At 41.2% G+C, this 18,493-nt stretch overlaps 2 protein-coding genes across 3 annotated transcripts in view; one reads left to right on the forward strand and one right to left on the reverse strand.

Moving 5' to 3' along the window:
* PEX3 (peroxisomal biogenesis factor 3) overlaps positions 1 to 6,205 on the reverse strand; it is a 24,281-nt gene extending 18,076 nt beyond the window's left edge. For both annotated transcript variants that reach the window (XM_063329440.1, XM_063329439.1), the window contains exon 1: positions 6,054 to 6,205. In XM_063329440.1, coding sequence (XP_063185510.1) covers positions 6,054 to 6,126 — 73 coding nt within the window. In that variant the 5' untranslated portion in view covers positions 6,127 to 6,205. The remainder of the gene's footprint in view (positions 1 to 6,053) is intronic.
* Positions 6,206 to 6,252: 47 nt separating this feature from the next.
* ADAT2 (adenosine deaminase tRNA specific 2) lies at positions 6,253 to 18,130 on the forward strand. Its single transcript, XM_063329441.1, has 6 exons — positions 6,253 to 6,310; positions 6,545 to 6,649; positions 14,232 to 14,382; positions 14,934 to 15,040; positions 16,752 to 16,824; positions 16,943 to 18,130. The coding sequence occupies exons 1-6, from the start codon at positions 6,254 to 6,256 to the stop codon at positions 16,981 to 16,983; spliced, it is 534 nt and encodes a 177-aa protein (XP_063185511.1). The 5' UTR covers position 6,253; the 3' UTR covers positions 16,984 to 18,130.
* Positions 18,131 to 18,493: the final 363 nt, after the last annotated feature.

An 18,493-nucleotide genomic window follows, 5' to 3' on the forward strand; every position in this document is an offset into this window, starting at 1 on the left:
CATTTGGTCCTGAAACTTGTCCATAGGAAGAACCTCAGCTTCAGTGGGGCTTGACTGTGGCTGTCATTTCTTATTATGCCTGGTTCCTACTCTCTAGCCCCAATCTTCTACCCTTGAGGATATGATCGTTCCTTTATGAATCTCTGTTTCCACAAAGACCCACCAAAAATGTTTTTTCCCAGCTAACATACTGAAACAGCAACAACTTCTTTAGTATTAGCAAATAATTTTTGAACACAAGATTTTTCCAATCATTTTATTCCACCACATTTTTCATGTTACATTCACACATTTTCACTTGTCCAAATGACCACTGTTGTTTATCCCCTCGCCCAGTAAATCCTTTAACTTCAGGGTTTGTAGCAGAAAAGTCATAAGTATAAAAAAAAGACTCTTCCTGAATGTACACAGGACACATGCAAACAATTCAAGAAGAATCATGTGCATGCCCTTGAGTGATACGCTGGAGTAGCACCTTTATAATTAAGATTGAGACAGCTAATTGCTTGATACTTCATTGTTAAAGCTGTGTGATTACTCTGTACGAAGAACTGCTGTGCCTCCTGAGGGTCCAAAGTTGCATTAGCAGTCACCCAGGTTTAACAAGACACTTCCAGAAAAAACACTTGTCTAAAATGATGTAACACCAGCTACTTACTAGTCTTATCCTATCCCCTTCCCCTGAACCAAGCTGTAACTTTCACCCATCATTAACTGATGTTAGTCACTCCAGTACCATCTTCATCTTTGGGAATGCAATGCATTAGAAGTTATCCAAGGTAAATGTTCCACCATCCACATGGCTTAAGCAAAAACAAATGAACAACAAAAAAGACTGGATGTCAGTAGCAGACTGCCTCTGTTACTTGTCCTTGTTGTCAGCTTTGTGACAATGAATTTCTGCCCACTAGTCACTCGCGCCTGAATGCGGCATCACAGCCTCTGCAAGTCTCCAGCTTACGGGACATTTCAAGGCGCCGCCAGCCTGGGAGTCAGTCTGCATGTGTGTTCACCTTTTACTTTAGAACTACCTTGTCTATCTATATTGATATGCGATGTAGCACTAATTCGGAAGACCTGAAAATAACACAGACTTTTAAGTCCAGACTGAATGCATCACATGAAAGCACTGTCACTTGGAAGCCAGACCACAGAAAGCCACATCCCAAGAGCTGTCATGTCAAGTCAGCTAAGGTATCTATAGAAACAAAACTGACATTTTGAAAATCCCTGTTGTTACAAATAAGCAAAGTGAACACCAAATTTTTACAATAGCTAATAGAACTCAATTTTACCTCTCTGTATGGGATAGGAGTTCTGCAAAAAGTGGCAGCAGCAACATTTTACTCATGCCTAATTAGCTAAACTGTTGTATAGATCCAACACCATACTGAATCGTTCCCATATGTTCTGTGCAAAACGAGGAATTAAGAAAATTCAGCAATAATAAGACTACCCAAAAGATAATTGCTATGTAAACCTTTTTCTGCCTTTCTGCCTTCATTAAAATGTAAACTATACAATAGTTCCAACACTTCTGATTCACAGAGAGTTCAGAAACAGTTGAGTGGTACAAACTAGGACTACATCAGCTGATTCCAGAACCTTCAGGTACAGGAACCTCAGTAAGGATCTCAAACTACAATTTGTACTGCTTTAAAATTGATCTACAAAGTGAAATGTATTTACATGTGTATTGGTTGTCTGTGCTGGTTTTGGCTGGGCTAGTGTTAATTTTCTTCATAGCAGCTGGTACAGGGCTGTGTTTTGGATTTGTGCTGAAAAGAATGTTGATAATACAGAAATGTTTTCGTTATTGCTGAGCAGTGCTTAAACGAAGTCAAGGCCTTTTCTGCTCCTCACACCACCCCACCAGCGAGCAGGCTGGGGGTGAACAAGAAGTTAGGAGGGGACATAGGTGGCACAGCTGACCCCAACTGGACGAAGGGATGTTCCATACCATATGACATCATGCTCAGCAATAAAACTAAGAGGGATGTTGGTGGGGGGGGGCACTGCTCAGGGGCTTGTTGGGCATTGGCCATTTTGTGGTGAGCAATTGTCTTCATTTGCATCACATTTTCTTTTTTTGTTATTTATTCCCCTAGCTCTTTTCCTTGCAATTTTTATTATTATTATTCCTTTTTTAAAGCATTATAATGTTTTTATCTCAACGCATGAGTTTTCTCACTTTTACCCTTCCAATTCTCTCCCTCATCCCACCACAGAGCGGGTGGGCAGTGTGACTGGGCAGTTGTGTGGTGCTTAGTTGCTGGCCGGGCTTAAACTACAACACTGTCCTACAACATGGAACACCCAGGGTCTACAATACCCATATCCTGTGGAAGCAACACTTTAATTCATCTGTTAACAGTGAATTAAGGTAAATATGCTTTAATTTGTCTGTGTAGCCCTCTTCTGTGGTACTGCAAAGGCTCTTCCCATCTAAATGTAAGTAATGGAAGTAGCTTACAAAATCTGTGGGCTCTTACATATTTATGCCAATGGCACTGAACAGGTAGGATATTTCTCACATGATGCAAGTTATGGCTTACCCTCAGCCCTTGCCTTTCTCTCAGCCTTTACTCTCACTACCATAATTCCCTCAGGAAAAAAAAAAATCAAGGGAAAATTTTCAGTTTTAAGAATTTCATTAGGTAGAAACTGTGCCAATATACAGAAGCCTGCATCCTTCCAGAACACCGACAGCTCTGTAAGTTGTGGTTTGTCCTTATGTACATGCAAGCCATGCATCAAATAACCATACACCTGTTCCATTATGGTTGAAAACCATATTCAAAATAAAAAGGCACTAAAGACATTCTCTTGGCACAGCTGAGTCCCACTAAAACCTATTTAACACCCCTGCACTCACTCACAAACCAAGACAACTTTCTTTGCTAAGCCTGTCTAGACTTCTGAACTGAAATGCACTTTCTGCAAGCCAAAGGTTGCAACAGACAAAATTAAGCAATAATTCATTCACCACTGAAATCAGAACTATACATTGCAGACACACCCTGAACTTGCTCTCCCACTGCAACAAGAGAATTTCAACAGTGAATCATTTTGTAACATCCATTGAAGTCTACCTTGAACACCGAGCACAGAGAGAAACCACTTTAAGGTAAATCTATCTATCCAGTAAGAACAAGTGAACATAACACGTCCTTGCAGCTCTGTCATGTTAACTCTCTCTCTATTTTAAATATTTCTAGTGAGTTTGATCCCAGAGTACTAGATTTTGCTTGCTTAAAGAGATTTAAGTCTTCTTAGTAAATAAATTGCTTTATATTACTAAAAGAACAGACTTCTGAAGAAAGAGGCTGTACAGGGTCTTTGCTAAGTTGAGGTCTTCTCAACCCTGCTCTATGGTTAAGGGAAAGTTACACCTATTACAGTTGCTTTTCCCTCAATTTTAGCTCTTATTTATTAGTTTTGTATCTTCATAAGCAGAAAAATCTGTTGCAGTGTTGGGATTGACAGAAATTACACTAATAATGACAGTCACTGATAACACAGAAGGCATCCATGTCAGTAAACAGAGGAAAGGCTACCAACCAACTCAGATTCTGGTGCAATAATTCTTCAGTAACATAACACTGATACGACACTGTAGCAGTAATAATGTGGAGACTACTCTGCACTGTCTAAAGAATCATTAAATATTCACATTAATCTCTGACCATGTGCCAGTAAAAGACTTAAAATCATTAAACCCTGTGATGTCCCATTTCCCTTGTTACATCCTGGTTCCCAGAAAATGCACCTACAGCTCTTTAAAAAAAAACAAACACCAGAGAGATGTAGATTTCAGTCTCTGCTATTAAAGCAGCAGATTTGGATGCTTTTCTTAAAACATTCAGCCACTTTCAAATATTCTTCGAGTCTTCATGTAAAAGCAGCGATGTAAAGTTGCATTCTACCTTTCCATATCAGGCAGTATTTTATGGAGGAGAGTCCTTTGTGGATCTCGGAGCTCTGATTCATTGGTGGTGGCATTACCATAGCTCCTGGAGTTATTTTAAGGTCTGATCCATAACTAATACGTAGATGGCCAAAGCACTCAAGATTCAGTTGCTGAACAACTGTAGTGCAGCACTCCGCAGTAAATCCCTCCATCTCCAAGGCTGCCCTAAAATACCATGATGCATGTTGCAGCTGGTGGCAGCTAATGATGTTCTCCTGCTTGCAGATGCCCTGATTAACTACAGAGTCTCAAATACAAAAAAGCAATTCTCTACAGAGTCCTCAAATACAACACAGCCTGAGGAAGCAGGTGCTTGATCCATGCTACAGACAATGACAGTATAGTTCAATATTTTCAGTGACAAGTTGAAATGCAAGAGAATGCAAGAAGTTGAAATACAAGAGAAGCACCTTGGTGTTTTTTTGACTGGTCGTACCTTAAATGACTATATTTTAGTCCCTGATGATCTTTTTTTAAAGTGTACTTCATCCAGTCAGTAGCATTTTAGTGAAAGTGACACTAAGCTGTACATAAACACCAATCAAAAGAAAAAAAGCCGCAAATTCAGTGATGTTAGGATTGTTTGCAGGCTGGCAGAGGGCTGTTTATACATGATGAATTTAGGGTTTCAGGCTATGAGGACTACCAAGAGCCACAAGCTCCCCAGTATTTCCTTTCCTATTTGGACATCGATCCATATTTAATAGCTGAAACCAGGATAACTGATGTTTTTACTATTCCCATTTGTCCCCCACCACTCTCACAAAGACAGCTGAAGGGGAGGGGGAACAGCTTGCAGGTTACAGTCTGGTATGTTAAAGTAAATCTGGTGGGTTTTTAAGTGTGGTGGCTCAGAAACCGGTAAACATTACGTTCCCCTGTACTTGATGAGTCAGAAAACCTGCAGGTGAAAGGGTGAAGCGGTCTGACTTCAGTAACCATCATCTAACCTATCATTGTGTATTAATTGGTGCTCTTTGGAAAAGTACAGAAGGAATTCATGCTGAAAGGATGCAAAGGACACAACAAGCAAGGCAAATCACAAGTATATACAATTCACCTTCACAAGAGACCTCACCTAAACAGAAGACAAAACGCTTAACTGATCAGGCAAATTCCAGTGGATATAAACAAATACAAACTTTCCTTAGCAACTCTGTAATGTTTAATTCTGCACCATTTGCATAAGATATAAGTAAATGTGATGACTGATCATGCAAAGACATGGCTGTATCTTTGGAGGAGCATCTAATCTCCAGCTGCACAGACACACACTTTGTTATTAAACAGAGAGGCAGATCCAAGACGTTACTTTAAATCCGACTACAAATAACCCTATAATAACTCCAAGGAAAGGAGGAGCTTACCAGACCCTACAAGTTATACAAGAGCCTTAAGGGAGAAAGAACAGCTTGAATAATTAATGTAAACCCTCCTCTCCAGTAAAGTTTTGTGTCCGCAGTTGGTTGATATTTGACAATTTACCTCAACGCCGGAGTCACTTTTAAAAGCACAGGCTTTCAGCCTCCCTCCTAAAAGTAGTAACACAAACGTCAGCCACGCTTTGAAACAACGTTTAACCGTGCAAACCCCCACCAACACCCGCCGTAAGAGCCCCCGGGGCGACCTGACTCCCCGCGTTTGGGTCCTTAGGGGACGATGTGTGTATTTTCCTCCGTGCCGACGGGGTCCCCCCCCGCCACCGCTCTCTCCCCAAGGCGGTGGGCGGCCGCTTCTTGGTGCCACCAGCGAGGCGCGGGGCCGCTCCAGGCCGCCGCGGAGCTCCCTGCGCCACAGCCCGCCGCCCGCAGCGCCGGCGAGGCGGGGAGGAGGCCGGCCGGGCCCCGCGGTACCGTCGGGCCGGTCCCGCCAGCGGCCGGCAACGGGCTCGCCCGGCGGCCGACGAGCTTCCGTGACAGCGGGGAACCCGAGCGACCACCGGGGGAGGGCCGGTCGGGCTCAGCGGCCGCCTCCCCGGAGGGAAGCGAGAGCGCTTCAGCGGGGAGGCCCCGAGGCCGGCTCGGCGCCGAGCCCCGCTATCACCCACCGCCGCCGCCCCTCGGCCTGGCTGCCGGGTACTCACCGCCGAGGAAGGTGCCGAGGACGAGGCACTTCTTCTTGTGCCGCTTGAGGAAACTCCAGAGGGACCGGAGCATCCTGCGCGCCCGGCCGCCCCTCGCCTCTCCGCGTCGGCGGAAGGGGCGGTGGCAGCAGCGGCACCGCCCGCGGTACCCGGCCGCCCGACCCCCCGGAAACAACGCCCGCGCTCCGCTGGTGCCGGCCATGGCGGAGGAGGAGGAGGCGGCGGTGCTGGCCTGGATGGACCAGGCCCTTGACGTGGTCAGTGCGGGCGGAGGGGGTGCTCCCGCCGGCCCCCGAGCGTGAGGGGTGTGGGCGGGCGGGCGGGCGGGCTCCGCTCTCCCGCCGCGGAGTGGGGGGAAGCCTCGGGGGAGGCCTGAGGGGAGCCCCGCGGCAGGCGGGCCGCGGCCTCCCTCGCGGCAGCGCCGAGGGGGCGGGAGGACGGGGCTTCGTTAAAGCCTGTCTCGTTTGTTTGTCCGTCCGTCCGTCCTGTAGGCTAAAGAGGCTCTGGAGAACGGGGAGGTTCCCGTCGGTTGCCTGGTGGTGTACAACGGGGAGGTCATCGGCAGGGGCAGGAACGAGGTCAACGAGACGAAGAACGTGAGTTGGGGCCAGGCTCGGTCTTACCCCCCCCCCCGGCACCGGCGGGGCGGATAATAGGCTCATTTTGGAAGGGGCAGGGGTAATACAAGAAACTGGGGAGTTGCGTAGAGTTACAGAATGTGCAGGCTGACAAAAACCTCACCTCTAGTTTACAGAAGTTGTTCTTCTAAAAGTTGTTCTTTCTAAAATAAAACATTGCCTGTAAATTTGAGACGTGATGCTGCAATTTTAGACATCAAATTAGATCTTATACATGCTGAGAGACCCATTAAAGCCAACAGGGATTTTGTGCAACTGGAAGTTTTGTATAAATGGATCTGATTGCAGGATCTGGCTGTAACTTGTATTAGATGTCTCCAATATGAAAATATAACGAAAGGTGGAAATGAGGTTTTTAACCTCAAAAATGTAACAATAAAAAAAAGATCATTATACTAACTTGTGCTATAGGATAATCCATAACATATTAAAATGATTCTAATACAACTCAAGAAAGGCAGATGACAGAGAAGCTAGGTATCTCAAGTTAAATCAGTGTAAACACTGTGGGAAAGTAGAGACTTGGGAAAATTGTGCCAGAGATATTAATGCTGTGTAAAAATCACATGGGCAAAACATACCTGACAAGACCGGTAACTAAATCAGAATCAACTTAAAAATATTAGGGAAGCTTTTGGACTTTCTTTTTTGTGTGTGAACATCAGGATTACCTGAAGGAATGTGCTTAAATCCAAGCAGTCTGGTGTAAAAAATTTGTCTGCATTTTGGAAACAGTAAGCTGTTAATATCTTTGAAAGACAGTCCTTTTTTCAATTTCTGTTTAGCTCAAGTTTCAGTTCTTTTGTGGCTTAATTTTCATAAATCCTTATATTGCACGATTGGAAATGCCAGATACTCAGTGCTTCTAAATTTTGTATCAGCTACTTAATTGCTCCACATAGTCTAAAAGAAAATGTGAGCATGAAAGAGGCACTTACTGGGAAATCTGAATGCAGGAAATTGTTTTCAGTTTTCTCCTAACAATTTCTGGCATTATTTAAGAACCATCCTGGGAAAAAAAACCCACCCTCTTGAACCGTCAAGGCAGCTCCAGCAGACATTGTAAATTTGTCAAGGTCCTAACTAATTTCTCATCCCACCTCACATTGGAGGACTTCTCCAGGACATTATTCCTCAGGTGGCTAGAAAACATCTGATTTCCAGTTTTAAACTTTTTATGGTCCATTTATATCTCTGTGTTCTTGTGCCAGCATCATCCTTTATTTTACATAGTTTGGAGGTATTTAAAGTCATATTCCCTTTTGGCTTTTGTTTTTCCCCGTTTTCCCCAAATCAGCTATTTAATCTCCTCTCAGAACACAGGCTTTCTTTCTGTGCTCATTCTAATAATTCTTGTATACATCCATTCCAGCTTTGTTTCATCTTTTTGAATTCACTTAACCAGAACTGTATGCTTTATTCCAGATGGACTTTCTCTTGTGCCTTGTTTGATAACCATAATACTTCCCACTCTTCCTGGAAATAAGTCCACCCATCTTTTCTGGAGCTGCCTTGGTCTTTAATGCTGTTTTGTTATTCTTCTTTTGCTGTTTTTGGTTTTTTACTCCCATCTGTAAGGCCATCCACTTCTTGAGTGATACTCTGACCTTGTGTCTTCTGATAATGTCGTTCATCACATGAAAGACATCACATTGTGTTTCTCCAGTTAATACCAATTTCATGACTGAAAACATTCAAGCAAAATTATCTTTGAGCATCTTTGCTAATTAGTTCCCTCTGGAAGAGTATTTCCCCTTTCAGTGCAACTTCTTCTCTTTGCCTGCTCACCTTACATTTCTTGTGCTATGCTGTTGTCCCCAGACTGACAATAATTTCATGTGTTGTGCTGTGCCAGGTGCTTTGTAGAAGTTCAGGGAGATGAGACTGGTGTTTCTCTTGCCTAGAAAAAAACGTTTGTCAAAGAAAGTTACTAGGTTAATTTACTGTCAGCTATCTTATGTAAATCCACGTTGTATTCTATTTCATTTCCCTTTTATAGACTAGTCCTGTAATATTACCTTAAAAGTTTGTTATGGTGCATGTTTTGCTGTTGAGACTATCCTGGATCTGTAGATGTCAGGTTTATATGTCCTTCCTATTTTTCGTTACAGTGACTCTATTTGCTCTGACAGGTTTCAGTCACGTGATATATATATATATATATATATCAAAAACATTGCTATGGGATTGTCATCCTCATGCACAAGTTCTTAGTATTTTTTCTGATGATCTGTCAACTTCGGGTTTTGCCCCTCATTTCTCTTCCATGCCCTAGGCAATTTCATCATTTCAGCATTGTAATTCTTTATGACTTATGCTGTAATTTCTGCTTCCGTACTCATATCTTTTGACCATAGTCTCCACGTCATTTTTATTGAAAAGGAAAAATATTAATTTTGTTTTGGAATAGTACTAAGGTCACTGTAGTAGTTCTAAGTCCTTTTTCACATGTTTTGTCTCAAGACATTTTTACTTTTTATGCAATTTGTTCTGCAACGTTGACATTTGATGATTCTTCCTTTAGTCTTTGCTATTGGCTTTTTTCACTCCTTGCAAACTTTCTTTCCACTTTTAAAAATTGATCATTTATCCAGATAGATGTGTAGTCCTTCCCTACAATTTTGCCCTTGCTCAGGAATCAACTTGCCACTAGGCTTTGTGTCAAATAAATTCCCTGTCTTCTCCTTAAGTATGTCCCTGCGTCCTCTGATCTAACTGACTGGAGTTAGGAGCAGGTAGTGTCTTCTTTATGCTCTCTTTCATTCTGCTCCTAAACTGCTCGCTTTGGCAAAAAGATTTAGTTGTTGAAAGCTGTCTGATTTTTTTTTTTTCAACCTGTCTCCTGTCACCCTGCATACTTTATTTCTGCCCTGCATGTCCATCACAGAACACATTAATGTCAGATGCTGCTTCTTACTCTGTGGAAGTTATTTACAAAATTATTGATCATCATCGCATTCTGCTGGAAGAAGTTGCTGTTGGACGAAGGGAGTTTGTATACAGCTGTGTTTGTTTTATTTTTTTAGGAGCATGGCTGTGGCATCAGCATTTCAGAATAGTTAGGCATGTCATTACTTGTATTCATTGGGCAACAGTGCAACAAATGTCTGTGTAAGACATTAGTTTTCAACAGCCTGGCAATAACAGTCACAAGCTTGTGCCAGTACTGCGTTCCCTCTGGCAGCTCCCACACTTGCTTGTTCACAGTCTTGCCTCACACCAACCTGAAAATTTTATTGCTTAAGATGTATGTGACCCTTCCAACTAGAACTCTTTTTTTTTTTTTTTTTTTTCCCGCATCTTTATTCCCATGTGTGTGTGATGGTGTGCTTCCCCCCACCCTGACCTGACCTTTTCCCATAACCCTGCTCAAGCGATAACCACCAGTGTTGGTCGTGATGGATGTGTCTGGTCGTGATGGATGTGTCTGGTCATGATGGCTGCATCTGGCTCAAAGTGGGTTTAGGGAAGACAGATAACAACGCAACAGCCAATGGCTAATTTATGGCAATGTGCCCACCTAACCACAGTGCTGGTCAATGTCCAACTTGAGCCAAATTTGGAAGAAACGAGTATCTGCAGTCGGTATGTAAATATGACTATGAGTCCATCATCTTACCCCCACAAATAGTGAGCAGCCCAAGAGCCCTTTGAGCCCTCCTGCATGGCAGTGGGCTGCACACCAGAATCTCCCCTTGAGTTAGGGATGCCTCTCAAGATTACTCTTTGACGTTGAGAGACTCCTTATCACATCAGATACTCAGTAAGTGAATTGGGAATAAGCCCTCTGAAACTTTGAAATCTTAGCTAAGTGATATAAAGGACTGATTGCGCCTATAAAATCCTTTAGACATAAACCGTTGACCAAATCTGGAACTAAGTTAGGATCCATCCGCCCCTAGACACCTCTAAGGGCAGGAGTTCAGAACGCAAGGGGGTCCTCTCTGAACCTCGTGACTCAATGGAAGGGGCTCCATAACAGTTTTGTCTGACCCTATCCTAAATAATCAAGTGTACCTTGCCATCAAATCTTGTTAAACCACTGTCACATTTACCATTGAACTTTGTTAACTTTATATCAATAAAATATATTCCTGCTTCTCTCTTGCGAGTGACGTGTGTCCCTCCATCTGCTACAGTGTGATGCAATCATTCGCTTCCCACTGAAATCCTGTCTGACTTAGGTCCTTTGTTGATACATGCAGACTTCTCCTCTGTTACCTCCTGTTGGGTTATTGTAGCATGTGTTTTTTCCCAGACGATCTTGCAAGAACAGTACATGATATTTGAAAATGAAGTACTGTTTGCACTTTTAAATTACTAATGAAGCCACAAGATAATATAGAACTTTGAGCTTTGGCCCCCTTTACTCTTACTTGTTAATTCTTGTCTAAGATTTAGAAGGTAAGCTTTTCAGGGCAGTGATGGTATCTTTATTTGTCTATAAAACATTTGCCACGGTTTGGGGCACTATTTTAAGGCTTTGTCAAGGTTTTTTCCCCACTGACGTCAGCTTCAAATACTTTCTTCTTGGAACATCATTTGCCATTCTGTAACAATTCTCTTTTTGCCTTGTGACTTTCACCTGCTTTTGTTTTTTTGGCTTTAAAATAACATGTAAGATAGTGTAAGTTAAAAAACTGTAGGGGTTTATAGAAGCTTATGAATTGAGTCAGTGACTCAAAATGAAAATAATCTTTTTTGTATGTTATTTTACACACAGCAAGTCAATAAAAAAGGCTATTTAGTCATAGCTCAATACAAAACAACCTAGAAGGTCGGTTTTTCCCCCATATCTTCTCTTTAAGAGGGACCTTTAGCAGGTGCTTAAGGAAGGAGCTCAAGAAACAAGGAGAGAGTAGTGTAAACCTTCCTCTTGCACGTCCTTTCCAGTTCTGAAAGTGAGTAGTTTATGGACTTCCAGAGCCCAGGACTGTATCTGGATCGTTGTTTCTGATAGCTGTCTGTGCACATATCCTTCATGAATTTGTCTAAACCTTTTTTGAACTCATTTATGGTTTTGGCTTCCATAGCATCCTGTGGCAATGAGTTCCACAATTTAATTATGTGCTTTGTGAAAGAGTACTTCCTTTTGTTTGTTTAAAATCTGCTGCCTGATAATTTCATTGGCTGTCCGCTTGTTATGAGAAATAATAAATTACAATTTACTGGTTGCTTTTCCACATTTTTCTTCATTTTTATAAACCTCTACCATAGTCATCTTAACTTGGAAAACTAATGACTGCATCTGGGGACTTAAGAACCATAGTCTAGTTAGGGTCTGTATGGAGACTGTCCTGTAATTTGGATAATCCTTTCTCACCCTGTGGTGAATTTGTCCTGGTGTTCCCATGTCTTCGTGAGGTGAGACGAACAAACCAGTATGTGTTACTTAACACGTGGATGCACTGAGGTGTAGTAATATTCTATATTAGTGTAATCCTTTCTGCATAGCTGGCTTCTATGACCACAGAAGCCAATATGACTTACAGCAGCCGCATGGCTTTTCTCAGCTTGTACTCCCAAGATCAGCAGAGCCCTAAAAGCTACTCAATGTTCGCAGTATAAAGCAGTGTCATAGGTTAGAGGCATGTTTTCCTCCGGTAATGAAGGCTTATTGGTTACGTGCTTTCAATTCGTGCTCAGGAGTCAAGAAAGCCAATATGGTATTCATGTCTCTTCTGATCTGAGGGCACAAAACTAGAATAGCCACAACTTAACACTTGTGAGTTACAGTAGCTGTAGGTGTTCTGAGGCATGTTGTGCTGGAGGATGTTGTGCTTTCTGTCTCCCTAAGTTGTGTGCACTGAGATTTCAGCTGATGTCATCTCATTTATTCAACTAGGGAACCTTCATGGCAACATTTCACTAGTAGCTCTGGAGGAATCACGTCTGCATGTTGATTCAGATCCACGTTTTTATTCCGAGTGGGTTCATTGCCGTGTTAGTTCAGATCACAAGTGGACTCATGACATAAATTTCTCGATTGTGTCTGCTTACTGTGCTTTGGTTTGTGTCTCAGAGATGTCTTCCTTTCAGATGAAACTATACGGAAAAGATGCACTCAGGGAGCATACCTAACGCACCCCAGCTGTTGCTGGGATTATACTGTTCATGGGACTGAACCGGAGCTAGGCCTGTGTGCGCTCCCCTGAATTGGTGTTGAGTCCTCAGCACTGTTTTGCGCTACTCCTCTTGTGCTGCACTATTTGCTAATGTAGGCATAGGCAGCATAGATCTCTATAGGAGTTTTAAAACGTTTTTAAACAGTATTAAACCCACGTATTGTACAGCATCTCACAGTTATCCCCACAGACCTTCATAGTGCTGAAACGTTAACCCAAGTTCATGTATTGAGAGGAAGTTATCTGAAGTCACATACAGACATATGTAGCAGAGGTACAAGTATAATTTGGATTGATTAAGTCTTAGTCTAATGCCTACGTCAAAAACATCCTTTTTCCAGAATAGATTAAAAGGAAAATACTAACAGCCTTAATGCAAATAAGCATCAGGCTTTGTAACTGGAGAGTCCTTTCATAACTAGTACTTTGTGATATTTTTGCTGTGACTTTTATTGGCAAAACACACTGCTGCAGACGTTCCAGAGCCATACTGGGACATTACTGTTGTTTTTGTCTCTCTGCAATTAAGGTCAACGCTGCTTCTGTTCCGGCTTTTGTGCCATCCTGTTGCTGTGACCTCTGAGGTACTCATCATTCAGTCGTCTTGGATTAAAAAAAGAGAAATCAATATTCTTCTGTCTTTTTGTAATCAGGCATATGCTGCAATCCCTGCCTATTACTTGAGGGATTTACTGTACATGTATGCATTCCCAGGCAGCATTAAACCTGAATGCAAACTGAAACGAGTGCGTCTACACAGTAGGCCAAGCAGTTCCAGAAACATACCGAAATTACTGCATACTCACAGCATATTCATTCCATGCAGGCACGGTAACATTGTGAGAGGGAGGAAGAGGTACCAGCTAGGAGCAGTTCCTTAATATTTCCCGAGAAAGTAACCCAGCCTGCATTCTTGCCCTTGGAAGAACAGTGAGCTAGATGAGTTGTTCTACTGGGCTTTGTGTGTCCCTTAAGCCTCCAGAGCTTTCATGTCTTGTCTTACTATGCTGGCACGACAGAGAGAGGAGAACTTCTGAGCGAAAAGCCTAGCAACCATCTGCCTAAGAACAGGTAGAAGAAAAAACTGGTTTGCACTTGTGGATTGAGGTTGAATATGTTCTTTCTTGGGCTGAGTATTTCTTCCGCAGTTTGGCCTGCAAGAGATTTCTTCTGCAGCTTGAACCAGCAAAGGGGTGTACTAAAAAGAGTCTTCTCAAGAAAGCATTACATTACTTCTTTAACAAAAGTGAAAATAATTGCATTATTAATAAATTAGATGTTAGGCCATCGTGTCTTTGGCTTGAAAGAATAATTTTATGACATTGCATTTTATTTAATTTGTATCTGTACAAGTGAGAAGTTTAAAGCTGTGAATCAATGCGAACTTTAAGAAAACATTTGTTTTTATCTCCTAGGCTACTCGACATGCAGAAATGGTAGCAATTGATCGGGTCCTTGACTGGTGCAAGCAACACAACAGAGATTATACAGAAGTGTTTCCACAAACAGTATTGTACGTAACTGTAGAGCCTTGCATCATGTGTGCAGCTGCCGTGCGCTTGATGAGTATCCTTTCGTGCTTATTTGTGCTGGGAAACCATATGGCAAAATGTTACTCTTTTGGCAGTGAGCCCACAGGGAAGGGCTTGACACTGTCAGGCAAAGCCATCAGGGGTACCACCTTAATGGTGTGAGAGTCTGCACCCACCTCCATTTACTGCTTGGGAAATAGTGAGAGACTCAAGAATGAAAGAGAAATGGTGCAATTATGACAAACAGTGATTTCTTTTAGGGATGTAAAAATACATTTTAGAGATATCTGTTATTATGTAAAATGAGGTAATCTCAGTTCAGTGTTTGATTTTGAACAATGGCTTCGTATGCCTCTTTTGAGTTTTGCGCTTCTTTTCTGAGGAAGGCTGGATGTCCATCTTCAGCAATACATCTTACCTTACTCGGAAGTAAGTTCTCATTTTATGAGGAAGGAATTGTAGTGCAAACTAATTTAGTGTGAAAGGCACAAGCACATTTTAGTGAAATTTAATGACTCCTTAAATCAGGCTACTTTACTTCCTGCTTGCTTTTCGCTTTAACTTAATACCTTAACTCATTCACATAAATTCCACGGGTCATATATGGTTGCCGAAATGAGCGATTTGGAGGCTGCGGCTCAGTTTTGAGCATCTCATCTGATGATATGGTAGACACTGGAGAACCATTTGAAGTAAGCTATAAAATGTTTTCCTTTGTTTTTCAGCTAGGGTACTGTGCCTAGCTTCATTACCACGCTTCGAGAATGTTATGCACTAGTTTAAGAGAACTCAGATGAACGATGATCAGAAGTCAAGTAAACCTGACTTTACAAGAAAATTATGTAAAAAAATTAAGGCCTTAAATTAAGGAGAGTTGAGGGAAAGCCTGATGACAGTCTTAAAATACTTAAAAGGATGCATGGAAGAGGAAAGGAAAGAATTATACTCGTGGAACAAGGTAAGGAATAAATATATCTAAAAGATGTGGAATACTTAGGAAAGTAAGTGCATGCTGCAGGAAGAGATGAGGGAAAATTTATTTTAAGCAGCAGAATGTACAAACACATAATCCTTAAAGATCAAGTAACAGCAACTTACTAAGTTACTGTTTTTTAGCTGAGACACTGGAAACGATTGTATTTTTGCTCCCAGTCTATCCATATATGAGGTAAAATGCATTAGCTTAGATCTACTTCATATAGATGAAATCCCAAAATAAATACGGACTGCAAAAGTAGCAGAGGAGATTGAGTTTAGATATCAGGAAACTTTCTGAACAGTAAGGATACTGAAGAACTGGGACAGACCGTCTGGGGAGAATGAGGCATCTTTGTCATTTAAGAAAGGCTGGACGAGCATTCAGTGGAGGTACAGAATACATAAACTTCAATGTTTTACAGCATTACACTAGTATACCTATACATACATATAGATAGGGAGTATTTATAGCATTATATTTATTAGATTATACATAGTTGATCTGCCTTATACAAGGATACTGATTAGGGTTCTTAGATTTCTTTTCCACACTTAACATTTATGATTTGATGGATGTAAAAAATAAGTAGTATATATCAGCACTGTAAATAAGCACTGTAAATAAGCACCAAAAGCTCAAGGCTCAGAAAGAATTTTAGTCAGCAAGATGATACTGTTTGTCAGTCCAGTGTAAAAATATCAAGCACCTTTCTGTCGAGGTGTTTGTGAGACTAGCATCTGAATTAATTTGTATAGTCAGTACTGGAAGAGTGTTAATTTGCTAACATTGGCATGTGGCATTTTAATTTTTCTGTGTGTTCAGAAGAAAGGAAGGATGAGATTCTTGCTACTAGAAATCCTTCCTTTGTTTCTGTAGGAAACTGCAGGGGGATGTATAGGTGTAATTCATTATTTCCCAGTGTGAGTGGAAATCTCTTAAGTGTTAGCAACATTTAAACACTTTGTCATTAATATTCAGGGCCTGGAAAAATACTTTAGAAGGACTAAAAAGGTCTGAGAGGTGACTGTTAGGAATAAAGAATAGGTGTGTGGACATATGTTGTCTGGTGGGAATCTTATCTACAAATACCTAGGCGTATGTCTCTTACACTTCCAAGTGCTTGAAGAGTATATGAATAAGAAAGAGATTGGAGATTTAGGTTACTAAGAAAGTTTGTTTGCCTAATTTCAAGTTATTAGGGAAATTATTTACTCTGCTAAGCCTCAACATAGTATTTTTCAAATGTATGAGGTATTCAGCCTGAAAAGGAGATTTTCTGACCCCCAAATAGTTGAAGGTACATGTTAAATCAGTGGAATAGACAGCACAGTTGTTTACAATTATTCTGCACTTAAGGCATTGTTGTGAAGCATAGAATATGTTATTCTCAGATGTGCTCATGACCATCTTTCTAATTTGAACAGTGTGTTTCTGGCTATCGTGCCAAAGAAGCAGTGGAAATGTTAAAAGCTTTCTACAGACAAGAAAATCCCAATGGTAGGTTTCACATTAATGGATCCATTTTGATCCCAACCTAATTTAAAAGAATGCTGGCACTGGTATTACTGTAATTCACTTCTGATGTTTTTTCTCCCTTTCTGTTTCTTCTTGGCAGCACCAAAATCCAAAGTACGGAAAAAGGACCATCGAAATTAGCGCTACACTGGTGGGGGACAGAAACTTACCAAAAAATGATACGTGAAGGTTTCAAGCATCCTTCTTTTTTAAAATGTACAGTCCAATTAAACTATGTCTAATGTTCTGTACAGAGTTTTTACTAATAGGAAACTACCTGTTCCTGCATTTCTATGTATGTGATTTCCTGTTATCATACATGACCAAGCAGAAGAATAAGTGGCTGTTTTTTAGAAAGAGGAAAATTTATGGCTCAAGTTCACTTGTTTACAGACAGATGGATCCATTAAAATGATGCCATTCTGGACAGCACATTCTAGAATATTTTCTTTCTGTCTGTCTGTGGAGAAGCATCTTGCTTTTCAATAGTAAATGTTTGCTTAGGCAAATCCGAGTAAATCTCTTGGAAAGTTACATTTGTAAGACCTTCACAACCCTTGTGTGTATATTTAATTAAAAAGCATAAAAGGAATTGTACAGTCCTTGAAGATTTGAGATAAGACCATTGTAGTGGTTCTTCATTGTTTTTTACACCCCCTCTCGCATAAGCCAAATTCTCAAACATAACTCCTGAAAGTCACATACATAGGTAGACAGGTGTATATGCAGAATCACGTCTCAGATTGTGTGCGCTATTGCTAATAAGCGTAAGCAAGCATCACCTGCCTGCGCAGTATCCTGTCCGCTCCTCTTACGAATGCTAGCATAGGAAATGTTTTATTGTTAAGACTCCACTAAGAAGTCGAAGTTGTGCTCAGCTACTAAATTATAGTGAGTGAGATGAGCAGATACATGTGAAAGCCAGATGATTAAATTGGTAATAGTACGAAGAAAATATCTTTGAGCTGTTTATCTTTTCGTAATGCTGGTTGGTTTTGTCATTTCCACGCACTTTGCTTGCCCATGCAGTAATTTATAATCCAGAAGAGGGCCTTACAGTTCCACTAATGAATTAAGAATACAAGTACAGTTCAATCTTGATTATATGCCTCTTAGAGGATGCTTGTCTTAAGCATGAAACTGTTTGTAGTTTATTCGGCTGGTATTCAGAAATTTGAGAAATGCCTTAACTTTTTTTTAATGTAAACGAGTGATTAGAATTCTATGACTATAAAACCTCTTTTTTTAAAGAGCATTAAAAGCATTACTTTGTCACCATTGCTCCTGATAGCTTAGAATTTGTGTTTTGTTTATTTACTTAATGTTTACACAGTGACATGGGTAAGAAGCTTTTTACCATAATAGCTATTTTCAGAGTTTAGAAATTGTGTTCCTTTAACTTAAGCCCTTTAACTGACGCCTGTGCCCTTCCCTGTTCTCCTGACTATTACAGCGCTCTTGGAATCTTTTCCTTTCCGTAAGCAGAAGTTATGACTGTGTTTGTAGATTTCATCAGCTTTGGAGCTGCAAAGGCTTATGAACCAGGCAGCTAAGCTGGACAAGCTATTTAGGAAAAGACCATTTTTAATGACTGCGATGGCTTTATTGGAAAGAGACAGTCACACCTGTGCTTATGGTATTTGGTTGGTGA

The sequence above is a fragment of the Chroicocephalus ridibundus genome, chromosome 3, assembly GCF_963924245.1.
Source record: "Chroicocephalus ridibundus chromosome 3, bChrRid1.1, whole genome shotgun sequence".
NCBI lineage: Eukaryota > Metazoa > Chordata > Aves > Charadriiformes > Laridae > Chroicocephalus > Chroicocephalus ridibundus.

Bases quoted from the DNA above. Each gene is read 5' to 3' on its own strand.
- ADAT2 (XM_063329441.1), top strand. From the start codon at position 6,254: ATGGCGGAGGAGGAGGAGGCGGCGGTGCTGGCCTGGATGGACCAGGCC. The intron at 6,311-6,544 runs GTCAGTGCGGGC...TCCGTCCTGTAG, and splicing joins TGGACCAGGCCCTTGACGTG to GCTAAAGAGGCTCTGGAGAA. The intron at 6,650-14,231 runs GTGAGTTGGGGC...TTTATCTCCTAG, and splicing joins AGGTCAACGAGACGAAGAAC to GCTACTCGACATGCAGAAAT.